General features: G+C 42.1%; 1 protein-coding gene across 1 annotated transcript; it reads right to left on the bottom strand.

Moving 5' to 3' along the window:
* Positions 1 to 7,450: 7,450 nt before the first annotated feature.
* LOC128360662 (E3 ubiquitin-protein ligase rnf152-B) lies at positions 7,451 to 9,157 on the bottom strand. The gene has a single exon (XM_053321148.1). It carries the CDS (start codon positions 9,016 to 9,018, stop codon positions 8,248 to 8,250), a length of 771 nt encoding a protein of 256 aa, XP_053177123.1. The 5' UTR covers positions 9,019 to 9,157; the 3' UTR covers positions 7,451 to 8,247.
* Between the last annotated feature and the right edge of the window lie 1,668 nt (positions 9,158 to 10,825).

Genomic DNA, 10,825 nt, shown 5'->3' with positions numbered 1-10,825 from the left:
TACTTTGCCATATATGTGACTGAGCTGGACAAAATATTAGAAACACTTGTCAGTCCGACACAACACCAGTGGCATCAAAATAATAATAATAACAGCAAATAGTGAATATATAGGCCTAGAATCATTTATAAATACTTCATTGCGTTATTTCGTTATATTTTATTTTTTCTTATATAAGCTATCCATATATCTGACATTACAACTGATTTTAGTTATGTATCTGTTTAATTTGACTAAATTCACTGACAAACTTTTCATATTCGGTCGCTTTATTGCACATATATCGCACTAGCACCCCCCAATTTTCCTGGCATTATTTAGTTTCCACTTTATTTTGCTCTATAGTTTCCACTTTATTTTGCTTACCCCAGCTAATATCAATCAAAGAACAAATCAGATTTAAATCAAATGACATCCATTTATTGCTCATTTTTTTGTCCCCAGTCTTTGCGGCATATCATCCCCAAACTGTTGAATGCACGCGGCCTCTAATTTGTTTCCACCCCATGCCCTCATATATGACACAAATGGTGCTAAAGTGTGCGCAACTCAAGGAATTTATTGTGGTTTTCAGACTGAGCACCAGCCAGCCGAGAACAGTCCGAAGGGGGACGTGCGCCACAGCAGGATACGACGCCAGGGCGGCCGTAAAGCCAGTCTAGCTCTGTGTCACTATAGAGCGGTGTCTATTTTCCTCCCCAAATGTCTAATAATCAATATTGTCACCGCTGTTCAGAAAAAGATAATAGGGAAAAGAGGGGTTGTTTCTCTCTTTAAAAAAAAGAGAAAAAAAGAAAGAAGCTCTTCTTTTTTTTAAGGAGCTGGGTCACAGCATCCTCAGTCCCTAATCAATCACTGAAGCAAAGGTTCCGCTCCTGTGCTTTGAAATAGGACAAAAGCTCGTTTTACTTCACTGTCCATCAGCAGTAAGTAAGTAAGCCGTCCTCACCAGAAGAAGAAAGGCTTTTTTCGAATTGAATCTTGCTGCAAAGCCTCCTGATTCAAATTTAATTCCCATTAATTTAATCCAATTCTTGATTTTGGACACATGGCAGAGAGGAAACGTGGGCCAACTCTCCCTCACGTCGACCAGGTGGGCTTTTAAGTAAGTAATCATGACAGAATTCAAGACGATAAAAACAAATTGGTAAATATATAGATTTACGATCAAAATATTCAAAAATATTCCGTGAATGGAAGGGCGGTTAGAAAATATTCCCCTTACCTCTGAAGACTTGAAACCTCTTCGTGTGACTCATGCACAACAACAACAAGAAGGATAACTGAAAGGCGCCCCACGCACCTGACCAACTCTTTCATGTCTCAGCTCACTTACCTATACGGAGCAATAACAGGGGCCTCTACTACATAGGGAGACCCCCCCCCCCGTTGGGGTTCACTGTCATTCACCTTAATTTACGCACTGAAGAGGAATCCCACAGGCTTTAAGTACTGTAGCCTTCAATTAACATTCGCCTCTTTGAGCAAGGCTTCTGACCAAAAATAAAAGAACTTCAAATGTTGTCCTTGCTGTCAGGAGTAGCGCGCGGACAATGGATGGACGCTGGGTTTAAAATAAGCAGCGCTAACGGGGGTCTTTCACCTGCTAAGGAGATTGTCATTATCTGCAGGCAGAAGATGATTATCATGCGAAGAGATAATTGAGTCCTGCAAGTTGTCATAACTTCAAAGAGAGGGGGAAATGTGAGTTTGTTTTTGACCGATTTTACATTTGTAATGAAGCTGATGAGCCTTGAAGAATTGCTTAATTGTTATATTGTTGTAAATCATTATTCCAGTCTATAATTCATGCCAAATTCTCATCTCACGAGTGCTTTTATTATGAGCTTTGGCTGGATGGACGCAAATAAAAAAGGAATAGTTAACGCTTTTTAAGGTTTTCATCAGTTTGAGTCATAGAAAGCATGTTAGGATAAGTTGATTTATAGTTATATGTATGAGATGTGAGTTATGTTTGTCTCTCGCTTTAGTTTTGAGTAATTTCCTAAAGAGAGGAGGAGGAGGAGGAGGAGAATGAAGAGGAGGGGGGGGAAAGCATCAGTCTTTTAACGTAGACGAACGTGTCGATTTGGGAGTGTCAGTGATCTTACTGAAATTGGATATTACAGCCTTAGAAAACAGAGGGGGCAAATGAAAAACAGAGTGAGGCATGATGCATACCTCGGCCCTTTTCTTTTAAAGCGACACTGAATCTCCGTGTCCAATCCATTACCGGAGGATGAAATTCAAAGTCAGAAATCTTGCTTGATGAGAAATAAATGAGTTGCATCACATGCTGTGTGCGTGGAGGCCCATTTACAAACACATATTTGTCAAATCAATTAAGTTTTTGTTGCACCATGTTGGGCTAATAATTCATACAGTGTGGCGGACTGTGCGTGATATGCTACTTTATACTTCAACTCTACTACATTTCGGAGGGGTGTTGTACTTTTTTTACCCTGCTAAATATGACCCAGTGCTGGAGTTAGTTACTCTGAAGTTTTAGCATATGAGATATATGATCAATTTATGAAGTTTGATGCACAGTTATTGAGTAAGCAACAATGTAGGCCTCTAAAATTAATTGCATAAACGGTGCTTGCACGCTAACGCCTCAGTAATAATATTGCAATAATACAGGCCTGTACATGATAAACATAACACTCTGAAAAGTGCTATTACTATACTTTTACTACTGATATTTTAACCCTTATACGTCTAATTTAATTAAGTTGAGTTTTTGAATGTTTGACTTTTACTCGTGGAGATTTTTTATGGCCTATAGCGTGTTGTTATTATTTTTTGAAAGATCTCAGTACTCCTTCCGCTATCTGGATGTACCTTTGAGCTAAACACAATATTAAAAAAACTTGTGTGTGAATGAGTGAGGAGTTTTCAGAGTGATTTTGTAAACTTTATTGTATTTTTCATACCATCAATTGAATATTATTTGATAGAAAAGTGAGTATGTAGTGATGTGTTATTGTACTCAGCATATTTATTAGTGGTAAAATCCTAACATCCGTGTAGGTTCATGTAGTTTATACATTTTTAAATATTAAAATGAATTTATTACATAATTATTAGTATATTTTTATCACAATTTACAGATTCCTGACATAGTTCAAAAATGGAAAAGTTGGTGAAGCCTAATGTATTACTGACAACCGACAAAGTATGACGTGGGAAAACAAAACACACCAGAAAGTCAGTATACGTATGCTGTTCTTCTGTGCTGTACTGTCAACTTGCTGCTGAATGATAGTTTCATGTTATGTTGCACCTCAGTAGCGAATAGGAATTCCTACTATTATATGTCTAGTACACATTAATGATACAACTAAATATCTAATGAAATCCATTATCATTAATTTGCCCAGCCTTATAAAAACATATAGTGTGATTTTGTTTGTTGTCATGGCTAATTTGAAACACACATTTGCCTCCAACTATTTCCCAGTAATAAGTGTAACTGTGGCTAATTGAAAAATACAGCAAGACCGACAGATACAATAGAGTTTAGTGTTGCGCTGTTTCCACCCATCAGTTGAGACTTGTTTACTTTTTTATGTTCAAAGTATGAAAGAGAGGAAGGAAGTATATTTTTGAGTCAGTGTGACAGTTTAAATTTATGAGGCATGGAAGTTTGGGTTATTATACATAGGCCTACAGTTTATGCCCTAAAGATGAACCATTAATTAGACGGTGAATGGTGAGCATGTGTTTATATCTATTTTGTTTGAAAAAAAAAAAAATCTTTTAAAGATTTTTATGAGGGGAAAATTCTTGTGGCTGAATGGCTTAATTTAAGTCAACTAAAAGGGAGCCTTGTATGAGCAGGTAAACACACTATGAAAAATCTCACCCTGTGGTACTAAGAGCACATCAGTATCCAGCACCTATTGCATAAACAGTGTTTGCTTTTAATCAAAACTCCACCACTACTCCGGCATAATCTATTCAAATGAAGGTAATTCCCAGACACTGTTTGCTCTTCTCAACAATATTCCCAGACCCCCGGCCTCTCTCCCACCCCACCTGTACTCAACTGCTTTCTGTAACTCCCTGATGTCCTTTTTCAATGACAAAATTCATCAGATTCCACCTGTGCTTGGGCCCAATCTCCTCCCTCAGCACCTCCCTTGAATCCTGTTTGACATCTCACTCATTCTCCTCCTTTCAGCTCCCCTCAGACTCAGATATTTCAGACATTATCCGAAAGTCCGAGCCCTCCACCTGTCAGTTAGATCCTCTCCCCACAGTTCTGGTGAAAGCCTGCCTCCCCTCTCTGCTCCCCCCTCATCTCTGCCATCATCCACTCCTCACTCTCTACTGGAATCGTTCCTAGACTTTTCAAAACCGCCGCCATCACTCCAATATTGAAAAAACCTGGTGCTGATCCTAATAACTATAAAATAAATAATATAAAATAATAATCAAAATCACTAAGGACCTCCTCCTGGCAGCCGATTTTGGTTTACTCACTATTCTCATCCTCCTTGATCTGAGTGCAGCCTTTGACACTATCTCTCACACTATCCTCCCCAACAGACTAATATCGCACACACGCCCCTCGACTGGTTTAAATCCTACCTCTCAGGCCACACTCACTTCATCCAACTCCAATCTTTCAGTTCCCAGCCGTCCCTCGTCACCGCTGGTGTACCCCAGGGCTGCGTCCTGGGGCCCCTTCTCTTCATCATCTACCTCCTTCCCCTCGTCAATATCTTCCGCAAATATGACACCAATTTCCACTGCTACGCTGATGACACCCAGCTCTACCTCTCCAGCAAATCCAATTCAAACAACCAAATTCAAATCCTGTTTCTTCTCCAGCTTTCTCAAAATAAACAGTGACAAAACTGTATTTCTTCTTATTGGCACAAAATCAACCCTTTACAAAGCTTCTTTTCGATCACATATTAATAACATCACCTGGTCTGCATATTTCACCTCCGCCCCTCCCTCCCTCCCTCCCCACTCCACTGCTATTCTTGTACACAGCCTTGTCACCTCCCACATGGATTACTACACCATCCTTCTCTTTGGTCCACCTCACAAATACCTCCAAAAACTTTAACTGGTTCAGACCTATGCAGCTCCAATTGTCACCAGAACCCCCTCCACCCACCACATCACCCCTCAATCCACCCCATCGCCCCTCCACCCACCACATCACCCCCTTTCTGCAGCAACTCCACTGGCTCTCGGTCAAGCTCAGCATATACTTCATTATCCTCCTCTTTACATTCAAGGCCATCCACAACTTTTCCCCTTTTTATCTGTCTGACCTCCTCCAGATTCCCTCAGATCAACCTCCTCCATCCACCTCTCTGCCCCCCACCCCTCCAGAAGCTCTGCTACCCAACTCTGGAACTCACTTTCACTGGACATCAGGAACGTGGACTATCTCTTCAAATCAAGGCTAAAAACTCACTTATTCAGAATTGCATACCTCATTTAACATGAACTGCACTATCTCATTTTACTCTGTAAACACTGAGTACACTGATTTTAATCTCTTTTACACTGTCTTTTATCTGTTGTGTTGTTTATTTATTGTTTCGTTTATTTATTGTATGGTGTCCTCAAGTCCTCGAGTGCCCAGGGAGGTGTCTTCAAATAAAATGTATTATTATTACTTGTATTTATTATTATTATTATTATTATTATTATTATTATTATTAATCAAGCTTTAGTCACCTACATGAGAAATGCAGCTAAACACAGAGCTGACACTGAGGGGAGGGATTACTGCTTTCATTTCTTTCTTTTTTTTTCTCCTTTTTCTTTTTACAGCATGCAGCATCCTTTGTCTTCCAGTAGGGGGCACATTTGATGCACAGCAGGATACTAAATGTGTCAAGTTGGATCACATTCAGTTATATTACCAGTCATTATGTAAGAGCGAGCATGATAAAACACAGGCTTGGTAGCAGGCTATTCTATCAGCTGTACTGAGACAATGACTAAATGCAATGGGTATTCACGTTTCCTTTATTACTGAAATGTGTTTATGTATGTAAAACAGCATAACACACCAAGACCATTTCTCTGTGCAAATACATTTTGGTACTTTAACAACATCCACAGATTCTCATAAAAACCAACAACATTTTCTAAGTCCTTCGAAATAAATACAATATGCTTACATTTTGTCAAAGGTACCCCCGTTACTTGTGTCAAATAAGAGGGTGAAAGTGCATCATCTAGAAGTTGGGGTGGGTGTGGGGGTGGGTGTGGGGGCGGGGCTGAGCAGGATGATTGAAGCAAGCGAGGTAATCAGATTGAGTGGGGTTATATTTAAGAATCATATTGAGCTGTTTTTTTGTTTTTTTCCCTCTCCCTCTCCTGAGCGGTGAGGTGGGGGGATACAATGAGTGCATGAGGGTAATAAGTGCTAAGTTAAAAAAAACAAAAGAAACACTTTGGTGTCTGAATTGAATTCATCTCAACACCTAGATGCTGACAATGGAGGGTTAGGGAGCCAGAGCATAACCCCAGGAGTGCAATTCACATGCTCCATGGACCACTACCATGTTTGTCAGTGTAAGGGTTTGCCATAATCAAGAATACTGTATTATAAATAAATAATTATATAGATTTAACAACAATGAAATACAGAATTCACCAACGCTTCACAGTAATATTACATTTTCCCAGAATAGGCCCTTGACTTGTAAGTTTTTTGATTATACTGTGTTGTCTGAGGCTGATTTCACTGAAAAACTTCATTCAGTGTTTGTTGCGATGCAGACACACAATGTAGACAATGCAAATTACATGAAGATTTGCATTGTAAAGTCAAATATTTGACTTGTGCAGGTTCTGATTGTGCAGTATACCTCTGTAATCTCAGCCACACAGCTGACGAGGCTCTTTCTAGAGATAATTATCACACTTGACAATCTCAGAAGGGCCAGAAAGACACCAAAATGTATCCTTTTAGGAGTGGTTCGCTGTGTCTCATCTATCAAGATGTAGATACATTAGATTCTCGCATTGGGGTTCTGAAGGAAGCTAAAGAGTTAACTCAGACTTGGAAGCAGCTGAAGGTGGACTTTAGCCTGGGATTACCTGTTAAAACACATTTAGACACCCATATCTTTCCCGACCTTTCTTCAAAGCCAGATGCAAAGACCCACATTTTTCATAAGTATAAAAAGATGGTCGGGGTGGGAGGCAGCTCCATGTTGGAAACCCTGTTTTCAACTTCCGACGTGTAAATGATGTGACAGAAGGAGGAAATCCCTGCCGACACCGCAGCTGGATGCTGTCTGTTGCAGGGTTTTTTTTGGAGGGGGGGTGGGGGTGGGGGGGTTCGTGCATGATTTTGATCATAATTACTATGACATTTGCTTCATTCAGCAACGAGGTGAGGCACACAAGTCAAAGAGACACATTGTCCCTTATGTTAAAAAAAAAAGGTAAAATAAAATGCATGGCCTTGACCTTTCAGTAGCCTAACATGCGCATACGTAGCCAAACACAGGGTCAAAATCACGAGCTATCACTTTGTATCCCTATGAGCTTTGCCAGATAGAAAAACCTGGAAGAGGTGCAGTTTTCATTGTGACAGAAGGAAACAGTGCCATCATGTAGGACAAGTTAAAGCACAAGGAGAAGGACTTCAAGAAAGGCTTGATCACACCTAACCTGTACCACTCACCAGCTCTCTCTAGTACTTGTGGACTATTTACAGTTTGGATTGTGGACACGACTTATTTTGCAATGGAGGCTCATCACCTTAAAAACTCCAAAGTGAATATTTGCCAAACATCTGTACAATACAATAGTGCTTTGTTGAGATATAAGAGTGAATCATCATGGACAGTTATCATACAGTGAGTGGCAGAGTGGAGGATATGCATATTTATCAGGATAGGGTGGGAAATAAGCACTTCACATTCAGTCATCAAAGCCAACCACAGCTTCACCCTACATCAAGTAGTCTTGGACGAGTTCATTCATCAGGACGCCCAGTCAGCTGGAGCCCACTGCCATTTCAAGTGAATAAACTTGAGGAAAAAAGATTATCAAGGATCATATCGGTGTCGGCCTATTGCTCCAAACAACAGGAAGGCCTTTTGGGTGTTTGCTATACTGATAAAAGGCCATTTTAGGACGATATTTATTCCTAGAAAAAGTAAAGGGAGCAGGAGTATCAGTTGCCAGTATATGTACATAACCACACAACCCCACAGTACAACATCTCCATCAATAGTCAGCACAGCCAGCAGCCTATCAAGCGTTTCTCCTGGAGTTACTGGTAGCGGATGAGCGGCCTGTCTCATGGTCCGGTCTGTATTTAAGCCAGCAGATCAGCCATGTGACGACCACCGAGAACATGGCCAGGATGCTGGCTACCGACAAGCAAATGGGTCCCGCTGGCGAGGGAGGAATGCTGTGACTGTGCACAAAGATCAGGCCCATAAACAGCAACACCAGCATGGACAGGAAGGAGAAGATCACGCACACGCAGCCGGTGGTCAGCGCCACTCTCTTGCAGCTCTGACAGCTGTCGTAGCGCACCGAGTCCTGGGAGAGGGTCGTGGCTGTGGACACGGTGGTGGACGGAGTCGCTTGGCTGGCGCTGGACGTCCCCGACGCCTCCTCCCGGCGGAGCGCAACGAGAGCAGGGTGCAGGGGGGGAGGGTACGGAGGCAAAGCGTCCTGAGGGAGAGGGTCCGAGTCTATGTAGAGGGGGAAATCCTCCGTCACCTTGGTGTTGTTGGGCAGGTTCTGTATCCGATAATCTGGCACCGGAGTCCGGTGGCGACAGACGGGGCAGCTGATGCGCCATGGCCGTTCCTCCCGGAGGTGAAGCGTGTTCAGGCACTCCTCGCAGAACGTGTGGAGGCACTCTAGGATCTTAGGAGCCCTGCGGTCAAGGTCGAAATAATTGTAGCAGATTTTGCATTCGTACTCCTCGTAGGGGACCGCTGTGGGGGCCTCGCCGGGGGGTTCCGCTCCGTTTGATGCCAAATCTACCTCTGCCATGTCATCTTTCGCCATTCACACTCTCCGATGAACACAAAGGGAGCTGGCGGACAGATGCTGATGACGGCGCACGTCTCTCCTCCTCTCCCCCTCCTCTCCTCCCTGTTCATTGAAACGCCATCATCCCCGCAGACGCTGCTGATGTGTTTTTATAATCCCCACTGCACAGCGTCCTTTATGGAGAGCAGGGCGCCCGCCGCTCGGTCTGAACGATCGGGATCCCGGTTAAATATTAAAAAGCTCTCGTTCCGTGTTTTCGACTGTGTGGGAACGGATGATGTAATGGTGGTGACTCCGATGCGAGGGCTCATCCATCCAGAGAGCCCGAGCATCCCACAAACAGGGAGAGAGAGGTGGAGAGAGAGAGAGAGAGAGAGAGAGAGAGAGAAAGAGGCGGCGGTGTGTCGCCTTAAAGTCCAGTTAAAGAGAGAGGGTGTGTGTGCGTGTGTGTGTGTGTGTGTGTGTGTGGTCCAGGTATTCCTCATGTTGTGGGGACATAAATCGATTTACAGTCATGCTGTGGGGATTCGCCTCCTTTATAGAGATAAAAAGCACGACTTCATTAATTTTAAGGTGAAGGCTGGGTTTAAAGTTATGTTTCCAGATCAATATTTTTAATCTGGGGCTCCACTAAAGTATCTTTGCAATCTCCATCTATCTCATATGGTCCTTTATGCAGCCCCTCAGTTAAGCCTCTGTCTCTAACTGGCAGTTTTAGCTCCAGTCTTTTTGAGTCCAATCTGTTCCGTATCAGAATTGTGTTAAGTTACTGCTGATGAAAACCCAAATATTTCATTATTTACTGCATCATATTAAATACTTTTAAATGGCTAAATTTAGGAAATTAAACATGTTCCTCACCAAATTAGCGGAGTTTGCTTAGTCGCGCTAAATACCAGTCGACACAACAAAAAATTGAGATATTTGGGTTAGAAATAATGCAGGGAGGAACAGTATAAGCACAAACAGCCACAGCGATGATGATATTTGATGAAGACCTGCAGACGACAAGCACACCTCCAACCGGCCCTCAAAACAATGCAACAACACCATGCATTTACTGAGCGATTTTGATCATGATTGCAGTTTGCTTCATTTAGCAACGAGGTGAGGCACACAAGTCAAAGAGACACATTGTCCCTTATGTTAAAAGAAGAAGAAGGAGTAAAATAAAATGCATGGCCTTGACCTTCCAGTAGCCTAACATGCGCATACGTAGCCAAACACAGGGTCAAAATCACGAGCTATCACTTTGTATCCCTATGAGCTTTGCCAGATAGAAAAACCTGGAAGAGGTGCAGTTTTCATTGTGACAGAAGGAAACAGTGCCATCATGTAGGACAAGTTAAAGCACAAGGAGAAGGACTTCAAGAAAGGCTTGATCACACCTAACCTGTACCACTCACCAGCTCTCTCTAGTACTTGTGGACTATTTACAGTTTGGATTATGGACACCATTTATTTGCAATGGAGGCTCATCATCTGAAAACTCAAAGGTGAATATTTGCCAAACATCTGTACAATACAATAGTGCTTTGTCTCCCAAAACAATGGAAAACACCATAATATTAGCGAAGCGGCGCAGTGAACTTGCGTGCTGTGCATGGAGCAGATGAGCATATAAAGAAATCAGCTGAGGTGTAAAGTAGAAAAACAGTTGGAAACGGAGTGTTCAGAGCAATTGGTGCTTTTTGCTCACAGGGATTACTTCTACATACATTTACCTCATTATTTGGCACTTTGGCCACATCTATATGAACACACAACACTGTAACATTATATAACTGAAAATAAGAAAAAGCACAATAGGTCCCCTTTAAGG

This window comes from Scomber japonicus, chromosome 6 (genome assembly GCF_027409825.1).
Source record: "Scomber japonicus isolate fScoJap1 chromosome 6, fScoJap1.pri, whole genome shotgun sequence".
NCBI classification, from domain to species: domain Eukaryota; kingdom Metazoa; phylum Chordata; class Actinopteri; order Scombriformes; family Scombridae; genus Scomber; species Scomber japonicus.
Note: the sequence above shows the minus strand (reverse complement) of the source record. Positions and strands in the feature narration are given on the sequence as shown.